A 13,677-nucleotide genomic window follows, 5' to 3' on the forward strand; every position below is an offset into this window, starting at 1 on the left:
TTCTTAATTTCACACATTAGTGTGCTATATTCTTCTTCAGTTTTTTTTTTATATTTGATTATCTCACAAAATTCCCCTACTTTTAAATGTGTTGGTAGGAAAGTTTTTAATTAAAATGTTGTAGGCAGTTCAAAATAAGTTATAAATTTTATATTTAAAATAAAACAAGTATTTTATGACCAAAATTTCTTACATAGACTGTGATTGGTAAATTTATAAAGTCATTAGAAAAGGAAAAATATATGAACAGAAAATACAATATGTTTAAATTTTCATTTATATAAATTTTAAATTTAGTTTTATTAATGAATTTAATTTAGATTTACACTATGTTTACCTTTTAAATGATATACTAGGTACGGATCCGCACGTACGTGCGTGATTGATTCAAAACTATTTTTACTATAAGGTTTGTAATATATTATGTACACATAGAATTACATTTATAGATATAATTATTTGTTAAATCATTTACAGTTCAAACTTATATTAGTTTGGTTTCATTCAGTTTGTGATTTTTGAAATAATAAAGGTTTCAACATAAAATTAAGATTCACAAAACAACATACCTGAATCTAACGTTTACCGAATTAGTGATTAATCAGAATTGTATAAAACTTGTAAATTATGAAACAGATAAAAACCATAAAAAAGATTTAAACTTGTTGACTATGATATATATGTTGATATGATGATGGTGAAGTTAATATGATTATGAAGGTATGATGATGATGATTATAGTATGACAATGTTGATGATGATGATAGTATGAGGATGTTGATATGATGATGGTAGGATGATGATGATGATGATGATAGTATGAGGATGTTGGTATTATGTTGATGATGATAGTATGATGATGTTGATGATATTGGGTTGATAATAAAGAAATTGATTGGTTAGTGGTTAACTCATAAACCCATTATAACCGAACTCATTTGATTTATGAACTCATTTAACCATCAATTTCTTTAACTCATTATAGTTCATGAATTGAGTTGAGTTGAGTTGGCTAATTAATCTTGACTCATTTTGACACTTATATATAATACTCTCCTTGTCCGGAACAATGTCAAAAATGCCATATATCAGAGAAAAAAAGCTAGAATGCCATATCACGTTTATTTATTTATTTTTAAATTTTATTTAAATCAAAATGTTTAGAAAAGACCAAAAACCCTTTAACCTAATACTCATTTATTTATTTTCCCTTCGGTTTTCTCCCTCTCGCCGACATATCTGAAAAAAACAAAGAGAGTGATTTTTTTTTTGAATGTTCCTAGATTTCTCTTCTGATCGTTGTGTGTGTGTGTGCTGCTATAGCCAAAGCTTATTTCGGTTCTCGTTTAGTTGCAGCGGAGATGAGGATTTGCGGCGAAGGAAGCCATGGAGGAAATATCTGGGGGCATAAATGAGTTGGTGATGAAGAGGGAAGATCTGGGGGCGTAAATGGACGACGGAGGAAGCCATGGAGAGGTTAAAATCGGGGGTTGATGACGGAGGAAGTAGTGAGGAAGAGTAATGAAAGGTTGATGGTGCATAATCTTCGGTGGTACTAGAGGGTTTAGAATTATAGTTGGTTTGGTAACAGTTGTACCCGCTGTATATATCATTTGTACTAGTTGTACTTTTATATATTAGTTGTACCAATTGTTCTATTCTCTATCAGTTGTACTCATTATAATATTATATCTCAGTTGTACTAATTGTATTAATTATCATATTGTACCAGTTGTCTAATTTTTTCTCATTAGTTCTAGTTGTATTTCGTCTCTGATTTTATTAAGGGTAATTTATGAATATCATATTTTTTATGGCATTCAGATTAAAAACTAACATGCCAGATTAGTTTTTGTCAGTTTGTGGCATAACCTTGCGCCCCTCTGTCCCTTAAAAATTGATATTTTGTGATTTTTTTATTCTACAAAAATTAATGTTTTACTATTTTTAGTTAATCAATATTAAACTTTTGTGAATTTCAAGAAGTAATCATTAAAAAAATTTGAAAATCTAATCAGTCATTAGTTTATAAATATATAATTATTTTTAGTAAAAAAATAATATTGTATTTAATGTTAATAATCATTACTTCTTAATTTTTCTGAAAATCCTCGAACATCAATTTTTAAAGAACAAAGAAAGTATGGCTTTAGAGAGTTTTAAGTTTTAACCACTTCGTTAAGTTACCCTCTGAAAATTATTTTCTTTCTTTTCTTATAAACTAATTCAATAGTTGTCGCTCTTTCATATACTATTCAATCTTAGAAACATTACATGTCTTGAAATTTGGAACTATAGTATAGGCCACATAAAAGAATGACTTTGGTCATCACAATATTATTATGAAATTTAATAAAGTCGGACCACACTACGTACCTACAAAATAAATAAACTATTAGTAATCAGGATTTTATCTAGCTTTTTTTTCCCGAAAAGAAAAAGTGACGTTGTCTAATACGTAACCATATCACAGCAAATCCAACCCACAAGCCGACATCATTCATATGCCGTTCGCATTTTTGCTTGCGTCAGTTCCTTCCGTCATCAATTGTGACGGCTTTTTCTTGACTTAAGCCTGTTTAGTGACGGCAATTAGCATAATCATTAGAACTTTATTTATTAGTATTAGTCCTATATTCCTTTTTCTTTATATAAACAAAAAAAATTGGGATCCGTAGACCCATGCATATTGAAAGTCCATCTTAGAAACTACTAATTCCTAATTTCACTAAATTTTATATTTTCGGTTATTCAATTTTAACAGCATGTATTTTTTATTTTTTTTTTCCATTTTCAAAAATTTTCTTTTTTCTATATTACTTTTAAAAAATATGTTTTATGGTATTTATTTTCAAAAATACCTTTTTAATATATTAAATGACTAAATTTTAAAATTAATTTAATATATTATAATTGTATAAAAGATAGTAAAAATAAAATAAAATAAAAAACTAAACAAAAGTATTTCTGAAATGGAATATTTCAAAAAGAACATTTCTAATAAGTTTTTTATTTTTTAATTATTTAGAAAAACAATTTATAATCTACGAAAATGCATAAAATCATTAAACTATGCTAAAACTTTTGAATAGTTAGCATGTATAACACAGTGAATCAAATAATAATTTTTCTAATTTTTTAGTTTTCGTTAAATTAATAGAAAACAAGTTATTTTCTGTGAATATATTATTATCATGCGAACCTTTGATTTATCATATATGTTTTTCAGGTAATTTGTGAATTCAGAATCTTAAACTCTATTTATTTAAAACTACATGTCAACCATAAATTATTATATAACAATAATTTTATAAGAATCAAAGATTCTGGGAGTTTAAATTGTAGAGTGGATCTGATTTGATTTCATATATAGTCACTAGTTTATTGGTCAATTAAAACGAAAAATGCATTCACATCATACAAAACAATTCTTAAATATATCTATGACAAAATCCCAAAATTGTCAATAAAAAGTTCACTTTTGTTTTATCTTTAAATTATACTAGTTAACTATTGTGAAAAATAAGCCTTCTATAAAAAAAGCGAAGGCTGAAAAAAATTATATATATAAAAAAGCGAACATTTTTAAATAGAAAGTGTCGAATTGTTTGTTACAAATTTTAAAACTTAAACTACATTTAAGCTTTAATGTGTTTTCTACATTAAAAAAAAAAACAAAAACTATATTAAAATTAGAGAAAAATTGTAGAAAATGTTAGTGTGTGGCGTCATGATACACGGAGAACCTTTGGCACCACACACGTATTTTTCTTTCTAGTCTTTGTTTTCTATTTGTCAACTTTCATATTCAAGTCTTTGTTTATATATTAGACCATGTTTTTAATCTAAATGCTTAAAGTCACATTATTAATAATAATGTAAGAGATTAGTATGTATATTATATAGTTTGTTTCCTTCCTTCCTCATCTTCACATTGAAGCTGTCTCTTTCTTTCACCATCAGTTGCACCTGTTGTGTCTTGTTTGTTCTCAATTTCATCATCTTTTATATATCACTTCCTTTTTGGTTCTTTCCTCCATCCAACTTTTGCCTTCTCCTCTGATCTTATCTTTTTACGATTGTGCAGATCTCAGTCTCTAATTCCTTCGTTTCCTCAGATTCTTATAGGGTTTTTTTTTTTTTTTTTTTTTTTTTTTTTTTTTGTTTCTCCCAATTTTGTTTGATTCTTTCTCCAAAGTTTTCACCTTTCCTTCTGACTCTCTGTTTAGGTCAGGACATTGATATAGAGTAATGTTCTGTCTGAAAAATTCGAACTTTTTCTTCGATTTTGTTTTTATAGTTTGTTAACTCAATCCTCCAAGTTCACAATTTTCACCCTTTTGGTTCTGGGTTTGGTTATTTCCCTATTAGAAATGTGAATTTAGGGCTATTGTTTCTTGAGACTTGTGTGATCTTTGATCCTCCATGCAACAACAACAAAAGCAGAGCTTTTGATTTGGTTGGTAATTCTGCAAAACAGAAGGGGAAAAAAATGGCTACTTTGACTGAGCCATCATCATCTTTGAATTTCACATCTTCTCATTTCTCTTACGGTTCTATTGGGTCTAATCAATTCCCATCAAGCTCAGCTTCGAATCCTGAAGTTGTTAGTCTAAGCAAACTCAGCTCCAATCTTGAGCAGCTTCTTAGTAATCCGGATTGTGATTACAGCGATGCGGAGGTCATTGTTGATGGTGTTCCTGTTGGTGTTCACAGATGCATTTTAGCTGCGAGAAGTAAGTTTTTCCAAGAAATGTTCAAGAAAGAGAAGAAAATTTCGAAAACTGAGAAACCAAAGTACCAGTTGAAAGAGATGTTGCCTTATGGAGCTGTTGGTCATGATGCTTTCTTGTACTTGTTGAGTTATATCTACACTGGCAGATTAAAGCCATTTCCTTTGGAGGCTTCGACTTGTGTTGATCCAGTTTGTGCTCATGACTCTTGTCGACCCGCCATTGATTTTGTTGTTCAGTTGATGTATGCTTCATCTATTCTCCAAGTGCCTGAGCTAGTTTCATCTTTTCAGGTAAAAATCATCTTTTTTTTCTCTGTGTCTCTTTGTTTCTTGATTTACAGACCTCAATGAGAGCTTAAAGGTTTGTGCTTTATGTTTGTGTGTGTGTTTGCAGCGGCGGCTTTGTAACTTTGTGGAGAAGACCCTTGTTGAGAATGTTCTTCCCATTCTTATGGTTGCTTTCAATTGTAACTTGACTGACTTACTTGATCAGTGTATCGAGAGAGTGGCGAGGTCAGATCTTTACAGGTTCTGTATCGAAAAAGAGGTTCCTTTCGAAGTAGCAGAGAAGATTAAACAGATTCGACTCAAGTCTCCACAAGACGGAGGAGAGAGCAAGGTTTCAGAGAAATTGCTTGGGAGAATTGGAAAAATTCTCAAGGCGTTGGATTCAGATGATGTTGAGCTTGTGAAGCTTCTTTTAACTGAGTCAGATATTACTCTAGATCAAGCCAATGGTCTGCATTATTCAGTGGTGTATAGTGATCCAAAAGTTGTTGCTGAGATTCTTGCTCTTGGTATGGGTGATGTAAATCACAGAAACTCTAGGGGTTACACGGTTCTTCATTTTGCTGCAATGCGTAGAGAGCCATCGATCATTATATCGCTTATCGAAAAAGGCGCCAATGCATCTGAGTTCACATCTGATGGACGCAGTGCGGTTAATATATTGAGAAGACTGACTAATCCAAAGGATTACCAAACAAAAACGGCGAAAGGGCGTGAATCTAGTAAAGCACGGTTATGCATTGACATCTTGGAAAGAGAAATCAGGAAGAAGCCTATGGTTCTTGATACACCAATGTGTTCCCTATCTATGCCTGAAGATCTCCAAATGAGACTGTTGTACCTAGAAAAGAGAGGTAATTGACTAAAAGTTGTTAAAATCTTCTGTATCTTTACGATATATATTTGTTAAAGCATCACAACCTTTTGCAGTGGGACTTGCTCAGTTGTTCTTTCCAACGGAAGCTAAAGTGGCTATGGACATTGGTAATGTAGAAGGTACAAGTGAGTTCACCGGTCTGCCACCGCCTTCGAATGGGTTAACGGGAAACTTGAGTCAGGTTGATTTAAACGAAACACCTCATATGCTAACCAAAAGACTTCTTACCCGTATGGAGGCTCTGATGAAAACAGGTTAGGTTTTTGTGAGTTTACTCTTCTTCTTCTTCTGCTGCTCATTTTCTCTTGACTAACTTCATTAACCATTACAATATGCAGTTGAGACTGGTCGGAGATTTTTTCCATATGGCTCAGAGGTTCTAGATAGGTACATGGATGAGTACATAGACGAAGACATCCTCGATGATTTACGTATCGAGAAGGGATCTACACAGGAAAGAAGATTGAAGAGAATGAGGTATAGAGAGCTTAAGGATGATGTGCAAAAGGCGTATAGCAAAGACAAAGAGTCTAAGATTGCACGTTCTTGTCTTTCTGCTTCATCTTCTCCTTCTTCTTCCATAAAAGACATCTGAAGAACGCAACATGAATCTGCACCATAAGTTAAATGTAATTAGATATCTTTCTTAAAAGGGTTCTTCTTTTTGGGTCAGTTTATATACAGATGCTTTAGGTTCAGTTTTAATAAAGAGATAGTTAAATGTAAAGCAGTAAGAATAGGAGTGCTGATTAACCCAGACCATTCTAACCATATGCAATCTTTTGTTTTCTATACAAAGATATATATACTATTTTAGGTAATTTACAAAAACTTCTCAGATACCTGACACTTAAAATAGACTAAGACACTCCACAAAAAAATCAGGAAAAAACATGATCATTTGTCATAGACATCTTTGCATAGTTACAGGCGATAAGACTATGGTGGCTAAGAGTAAAGGACAAAACCATTGTTCCAAAAAACCTGTAATAATGCATTCTGAATAGAGCTGTCACAGGTATGTCCCAGTATGTAGATGTTAGCTGATCTCTTTGGTATAGGGTCGGGGCTTGTCTGACCAATACTCTCTTTCAACAAAGAAAGCCTTTTAAGATGCATCATACGTCAAAATGGCATATAGCATATCAACATTATGGAGAGTCTCTGTTCTTTCAGCTTTCTCCAAGTCCTTCCTGTCCATTTGTTGGAATTAATATCACTATACTGATGGATAGAGTTTCATACAATTCCAAAGGCGGAAATACTTATATGCATGGACATATTCTCTGATCCTCCCCACCGCACTGAAAAATGCCAGACTCAGGTCACTGACTGTGAGCACAGCAATGAGAAAATGCTATAGAGATCAACAGACATCTGCATCAGATTGAAGATAACATTTATATAATTGAACTGACCAGTTAACTTCACTCCAGGTATGATGCTTTCTTTATATTTTCCCAAGTAGCTGGACCTTCAGGGTGGGTACGGACAAAGTATGACACAAACAAGGTATTAGAAATACCAACAATAGTGCCTAGTGTCAGCCTCGGAATGACTGCATCTATTTTCCTCAACCAAATGTACATTGAGAACCTCTGATGTATTCTCTCCACACTATAACACAAATATGTTGGGGACTCTATCAAGGATTCAATTGGATAACCCAAATAATCTGTTAGCATATTGATCTTCTTTTTTATGATATCTTTCGGCCGGTTAAGTATATGAGGAGCCCGCTTAACTAGCTGAGTAACAACGTTATAGTCCAAACCAGCTTTCACAAAGCAATCAAATCTTTCCTGCAGCTCATCTCCCCTCCCTTGGAACTTTTTCAGAGCCCTCACCAACTCATCAGAATTCTCTACATACCCTAGCTTCAACAAGAATGCCGTCTTCTCTGCATTCCTCGAGTCCAGTGAACCAAGTTCAATCCTACTATTATTACTTTTAGAAGCTAAACTAAACAATTTCAAAGGCTCTCCCTTTATAATCTGACATAACTCGTCTCTTCCGATTTTTGATCTATTCCAAACAGCTCTAGGTCCTATCAGAGATGATGAACAGATAAGCTTCATGTGACACAGTAAAAAACTAACGATAAACTGCTTTTCCATTTTGATATATCTCAAGAACTTCAACGCCTCCAAAATTCTTTTAACAGATTTCTCCAATAGCATCTCTGGATTGTCTATCACTAATTTATCGATTTCATTCATCTCAAGTCCAAGAACTTTATGGAACTTTTCAAACATAATATAAGCTTTATTGCCAGAAGTTTCACCCACCAAATCTGGATATGCTTTCAAAAGACTACTCAACTTTTCCTCTTTAAACCCAACCTTATCAAGAAGCTCCATTGTTTCAAGAATCCGGCGCCAGTTATATGTTTTCCTATCAGACAAATAACGAGCAAGCCAGTCACATCCTATGTTTAACCCCTTCAACTTATTCACCACAGAAACAAACTCACTATCAATGCCACCAACAAGAAGCAACGGGCAACACGTAACAAGCTTAATAACTACAGGCTTACTAAGAACCAATCTCTCATAACCTTCAAGTTTCGAAGCCAAAACTCCATTCTCGTATCCGAAAATCTCTCTTACTTCTTTATACATTCGACCAATCTTGCCACGGGGAATCCCATAATGACAAAGAACATGAAAGTTCTCAAACATGACACTGTCATCACTCAAAAGCACCAAGTCACGCTGAAGGAAACGTGAAATCTCAAATGGACGCAAACCCAAACTCTCGAAAAATGGTTCAAACTCGTTGATGGGATTGTACCTTAGAAACTTGGCCAACGAACGAGATATATCCTCTTTACGAGTATCATCAATCTTGGACAACAAACTCAAAACAAAACGAGGGGAATTCTTACTTATATGCTCTGCATCAACAAAACTAAGAGTTCTCGTATGATGCAAGTAATCAAAGAGAGCTTTTTGAGCTTCGTTCTTCATAGCTTTAGAAACCCGATTCCCGAAAACCCTTGTTGGTGATTGAGACCAATGCCGTGAAGAACAGACAAATCTACCATTCTGATAACATCTCACTGTACTGTAAACATTATAAAGTTTGGACCTTGAAACCTTGTTTTTATGAGCAATGCAGATATTGAATTGAGCAATTCTTTCTAATTTTTTCAAGAATCTGGAAAACATCATTGCAACCTAACAAATTTAAGGTAAAAGAGAGGTATCAAACACACCAATCCTAAAACCCAGAGGAAAAATAGTGATCTTTCTTTAACAAATCATCGAAAGAATTGAAATTTACCAGAAAATTACGGATTATAAAGCGATTGAATCCTCCATCTTCTCCTGATTTTGTAAGGTTCCATCGCTCAGAACCTAAACCTTCCGTACCGTTTGTGATTTTCAGGCGACCGAAGGATATAAATTACTAGTAGGCCCCTGAAGTCTTCCTTTTCTTACTAATATTGACCAAAATGTATGTGTGTGTTTTTTTTTGGTTCTTAAAATCTTCTCACAGTGGTTGATCAATAATTTAGTTGAATGATTTACTTCAAATTTGCTATTTGATTTCTATAGAGTGCATTATCCATGGGTACTTTCGATAAAGTGCAATTTTCTTTTGTTGTTGGTAGAATGTAGATATATCGGAGTGTAACGAGCAAGCCAATCACATCCAGGCCCATGTATCTTTTGCCCATCTTGCACTTGGTTTTAGCTTAAGAATCATATCCTCATACATTGGTAGAATATTTCTGATAACTTCCGTGTTTCATTTATTTGTGTGAGGGATAATGAGGTCAGCCACTATAAGATTCTGCGTAGCTTCAGTTGGGGGTCCCATTGGACTTGTTAGTGAGGAGAGAGATAGCCAAGGGGTTCTCCACAGGGGTGTGTTCTTTCCCAAACCAATTAGAGCCCCAAGATTTGACTTGAGGAGGTTTTGGCCTAAGCAAATGCTTTTCCATCCATGAGAGGCTGAGGTTGGGGTCGAGGATTCCAGGAAAGGTAGTGAGGGGCAATATTTCCCTATTAGCACTCTTGCAATTAGGCTCTTAGGGTTAGTGAGGACTCGCCAACTTAACTTTACCAATAGAGCCTTGTTGAACAGTTTAATATCTCGAAGGCCTAAACCTCCTGTTTTTGTCGGTTTTGCTATTCTTTTCCAGGCCACCCAAGACATCTTTTTCATCTCTGTTTTTGAGTCCCACCAGAAGCGTGTCAGTGCGGATTGAATCCGTTTGCAAAGAGATGCAGGGAGGTGAAAACACGACATGATATAGGTTGGCATAGCTGTCAATATTGATTTGAGCATTGTTAGCTTCCCAGCTGTGGAGAGGAACCGTGAGGACCAACTAAGAGCTCTCTGTTTGATGCGATCCACTATAGAAGAGAAGAGGTCCTTTTTCTTCCTGCTAAATAGCTCTGGTAAGCCCAAGTACTTGCCTTGTCCTCCTTCTTTATGGATTTCAAGAATTCTTTTTGCTGATTCCTTAATCTCTTGGGGGGGGGGGTTTGAGGAGAAGGTGATGGAGGATTTAGCTTGGTTAATCTTCTGTCCCGAGGCTGATTCATACCTTTGCAGGATCCATCTGAGGGTTTGGCAGCTACTGGAGTCAGAGCGTATAAAAAACATGGTATTATCGGCGAAAAGTAAGTGATTCACTCTGGGACTTCCTTTTGATACTCGCAATCCTTGTAACTTTCCTTGGTGTTGAGATTTTAAACAAAGTCCTGATAGAACTTCGCTGCAGATAATGAAGATATAGGGGGATAATGGGTCACCTTGTCTGATTCCACGCTGGAGTTGGACTAGTTCTTTTGCTTGTCCATTGATGAGGAAGGAGTAAGACACAGTGGAGACACATTGCATAATCCAGTTTACCCAAGTATTGTGAAAGCCCAATTGTAACAACGCAGCTTTTATGAAGTCCCACTCTAACCTATCATAGGCTTTACTCATGTCTGTTTTCACAGCCATGAAGCATCGCTTTTGAGTTCCGGAAGTCTTCAGATAGTTTAGGGATTCATGAGTGATGAGGACATTATCCGCTATGGCTCTTTGCGGTACAAATGCTGATTGATTTTCTGAGATACAACAATGCAGGACAGGTTGTAGTCTTTTTGCCAACAGTTTTGCAATGATTTTGTAGTAAACTGAGCATAAAGCTATTGGTCTATAATCCTCAATTGTTTTAGCCACATTGGAATTTGGGTCTGACATGGGTATGGTTGATATTTGTTGGCAGGGAACAAGAGATGAAGAAAGCCTGGATCTCTGCAATGATTGCATCACCTACTGAAGACCAGTTCGTTTGGAAGAAGCTGGCTGAGAAACCATCCGGCCCTGGTGCTTTGTCAGGGTGTATCGAGAAGCAAGCCTGTTTGATTTTGAGGGGGTTGGCATGGAGATCAGCATCTCATTCATTTCAGGGGAGACACACGGAGTTAAGGCTTCTTTTACCACTGCAGTCCTTTCTCCTTCATGCGAGGTGAAGATATCCTGGTAATATTCAGAGTTTACTCTCACTATCTCATTTTCCTCATAGACTTTTGATCCTAAACTTGATTCTAAGACGGATATATTATTCAGAGCTTTCCTGTTTTTTGTAGCTGCATGAAAATATCTAGAGTTTTTATCTCCTAGGGTGAGCCAGAGTTGCCTGCTGCGTTGTTTCCAATACTCTTCTTCTCTTTTATAGGCTAAAAGCAATTTCTGATTGACAGATTCAATGGTGGTTTGGCACGCAGTATCATCACACATAGCTTCCTCCAGTTGATCTTGAAGAGAGGAGATTTCCTGTTGACTGTTTTGGTGTTGTAGTTTAATCCATTGGATTTTTGCTAGCCTACATAGATGTAACCGATGGTCAATGGGGGCCGCAGGTTCAAGGTTCCATGCCTCAGAGGCAATATGGCTAATTTCTGGATTATCCCTGAGTCGCCTGTCATAGCGGAATAGACTCTTGTGGTGTCGTTTGACAGGATCAAAGGAAGATACCAGGGGCCTATGGTCGGATTCTTCAAAACGCAGGTATTCACTTTTACCCGAGGGATAAGCTAGGATCCAATCACTGTTCGCCATTGCTCTATCCAGACTGCATTTGACCAGGTGCGAGTGTCTCTGACCTCTCCATGAGAGGAAATTGCCAGAGTGTTTCAGGTCATATAGGTCGCACGCTGACATAAAGGAGCGTAGATCCGTGAAAGAGCTTTCAGGTCTCATAGGGCCTCCTGACTTTTCATCATTTCCAATGATCTCATTGAAATCCCCAGTAATGAACCAAGGTCCTGTTCTGTCCAGAGCATATTCTTGGAGTTGAAGCCAAGCTTGATGTCGCTTTGATTGATCCGGTTCACCATACAGGAAAGTAGAGAAAAAATATCGTCCTTTTGCTTTAATCTTTGTATCTACAAAGTGATGACTAGATTTGATGATTTCTAATTCTACACTCGATTTCCAGAAAAGAGCAAGACCACCCGCAGCTAGAGATTCAGGGGGAACCCGATGATGATGGGGGTAGTCAAGCCATAGCAGGGTTTGAAGAACTGAATCGGGTGAGTTTTTAGTTTCCATAAGAAATAATACATCTGGGAATATCTTTTTCCTTATTTCCCGGAGTCTTTGGACTGTTATGGGGTTCCCCAGCCCACAACAGTTCCAGCTCACCAATCTTAAGGAAGAGGGGTTGGCGGTTTCTGAAAATCCGCCTTCTTTTTCTTACTGGCAGGGATCAGGGAGATTCAAGGTGGACTAGAGGAGGGTGGGTGATTCGTTGGAAGAATTCCTAGAGTTTGGGCTCTATCCTTGGTTACACCAACTGGCTGTGAAGAGGTTTTCTTTTTGTTGGACTTTGAAGCACCTGCTTTAGAGGATGTGGAAGTGTGACTGGGTGATTTCCTAGGGGATCCTTGGGTAAAGATCCTCTTTTGTGATTTTACTCCACGTAGAGGTTGGCTTGTTTTTCCTGTCTGTTTTTTATTTGGAGGACGACCTCGACCTCTTTTGCTAGGTTCTCCTATGGTCCTTTGCAGTGGAACAAGAGCACTTGAGAGGGTGGGTATGTGGTTTTCATCAGCCAGGAGATCATTAGGAGACGATGCCAACAGAGATTTAGTTTTCTGGTTGGATGCTAGGATGGAATTACCAGTTTCCTCCATCATGTTTTCTTGGTCACTATGTAGGACACGAAGTCTTCTAGCAGCACTTTCAACCAGGTTTGGGCACGAGATATACTGGACGGTGACTTCTTGGAGCTCCTCTAAAATTTGTTCCTTAGTTTGTTGTACTGCTTCCGGTTGTGGTAGGGCGGTAGGCTGATTTTTGTCTCATGTGTCCTTATTCCGGATCGAAGTAGAGGTATGGGGGTCAGGACTTAATATGTTTCTCTCCAAAGGGGGTCTTCTTGTTCTAGACGAAACAGAGGTTTCATCGTTTAGGCCTGTAGCTGATCTTGGTTTTTCTCTCCACTGCAGATTACGTGTTGTATGCTCAAAGGATCGATGATGGCCAGAATGGTGAGACCTTCCCTCACGACTGGGAGCGTGTCTGTCTGGTGATTTTGTTCTAAATGATCTCTCCCTACTTTCCTTCGAAAAGCGAGTGTAATGTCTTGGGGAGATGATACCTCTGTGGTTGGAGCTTCGATCTTTGTAACTCCTGGTCTTTGGGAACTGGTTAAAGCAGTGGTGAGAGGAGTTTCCAGTTATCTGGGGATTCTCGCATGGTGGAAGGAAGTGGTCCTGGGGAGTATAGTAGTTCCTGGATATTGACTGCTGCGAGTTCGCCGGTAAGT

At 36.5% G+C, this 13,677-nt stretch overlaps 3 protein-coding genes across 5 annotated transcripts; 1 reads left to right on the forward strand and 2 right to left on the reverse strand.

Moving 5' to 3' along the window:
• The first annotated feature begins 3,851 nt into the window (after positions 1-3,851).
• LOC104771708 (regulatory protein NPR3) lies at positions 3,852-6,627 on the forward strand. The gene is made up of 4 exons (XM_010496281.2): positions 3,852-5,026; positions 5,130-5,877; positions 5,954-6,154; positions 6,239-6,627. The coding sequence occupies exons 1-4, from the start codon at positions 4,493-4,495 to the stop codon at positions 6,493-6,495; spliced, it is 1,740 nt and encodes a 579-aa protein (XP_010494583.1). The 5' UTR covers positions 3,852-4,492; the 3' UTR covers positions 6,496-6,627.
• LOC104771707 (transcription termination factor MTEF18, mitochondrial-like) lies at positions 4,258-9,426 on the reverse strand. 3 transcript variants are annotated; one of them, XM_010496278.3, is made up of 7 exons: positions 9,186-9,426; positions 7,319-9,079; positions 6,885-7,204; positions 6,129-6,511; positions 5,945-6,049; positions 4,802-5,864; positions 4,258-4,700 (listed from the first exon to the last, which is right to left on the reverse strand). In XM_010496278.3, the coding sequence occupies exon 2, from the start codon at positions 9,071-9,073 to the stop codon at positions 7,328-7,330; it is 1,746 nt and encodes a 581-aa protein (XP_010494580.1). In that variant the 5' UTR covers positions 9,074-9,079; positions 9,186-9,426; the 3' UTR covers positions 4,258-4,700; positions 4,802-5,864; positions 5,945-6,049; positions 6,129-6,511; positions 6,885-7,204; positions 7,319-7,327. The 3 variants fall into 3 exon arrangements, with proteins under 3 accessions (XP_010494580.1, XP_010494579.1, XP_010494581.1); XM_010496277.3 differs by having other exon boundaries at positions 6,885-7,232; XM_010496279.3 differs by having other exon boundaries at positions 6,885-7,093; positions 9,186-9,323.
• A 1,751-nt stretch (positions 9,427-11,177) lies between these two features.
• Positions 11,178-12,458, reverse strand: LOC147919716 (uncharacterized). The gene has a single exon (XM_087504072.1). The coding sequence runs from the start codon at positions 12,456-12,458 to the stop codon at positions 11,178-11,180; it is 1,281 nt and encodes a 426-aa protein (XP_087360198.1).
• Between the last annotated feature and the right edge of the window lie 1,219 nt (positions 12,459-13,677).

The sequence above is a fragment of the Camelina sativa genome, chromosome 20 (genome assembly GCF_030686135.1).
Source record: "Camelina sativa cultivar CO46 ecotype springtype chromosome 20, ASM3068613v1".
Lineage (NCBI taxonomy): Eukaryota > Viridiplantae > Streptophyta > Magnoliopsida > Brassicales > Brassicaceae > Camelina > Camelina sativa.

What these genes read in the sequence shown, in the direction of transcription:
- LOC104771708 (XM_010496281.2), top strand. Translation starts at nt 4,493, where the DNA reads ATGGCTACTTTGACTGAGCCATCATCATCTTTGAATTTCACATCTTCT. An exon ending in AGCTAGTTTCATCTTTTCAG is followed by an intron (nt 5,027 to 5,129) that starts GTAAAAATCATC and finishes GTGTGTTTGCAG; the next exon opens with CGGCGGCTTTGTAACTTTGT. An exon ending in GGAGGCTCTGATGAAAACAG is followed by an intron (nt 6,155 to 6,238) that starts GTTAGGTTTTTG and finishes TACAATATGCAG; the next exon opens with TTGAGACTGGTCGGAGATTT.
- LOC104771707 (XM_010496278.3), bottom strand. Translation starts at nt 9,073, where the DNA reads ATGATGTTTTCCAGATTCTTGAAAAAATTAGAAAGAATTGCTCAATTC.
- LOC147919716 (XM_087504072.1), bottom strand. Translation starts at nt 12,458, where the DNA reads ATGGAAACTAAAAACTCACCCGATTCAGTTCTTCAAACCCTGCTATGG.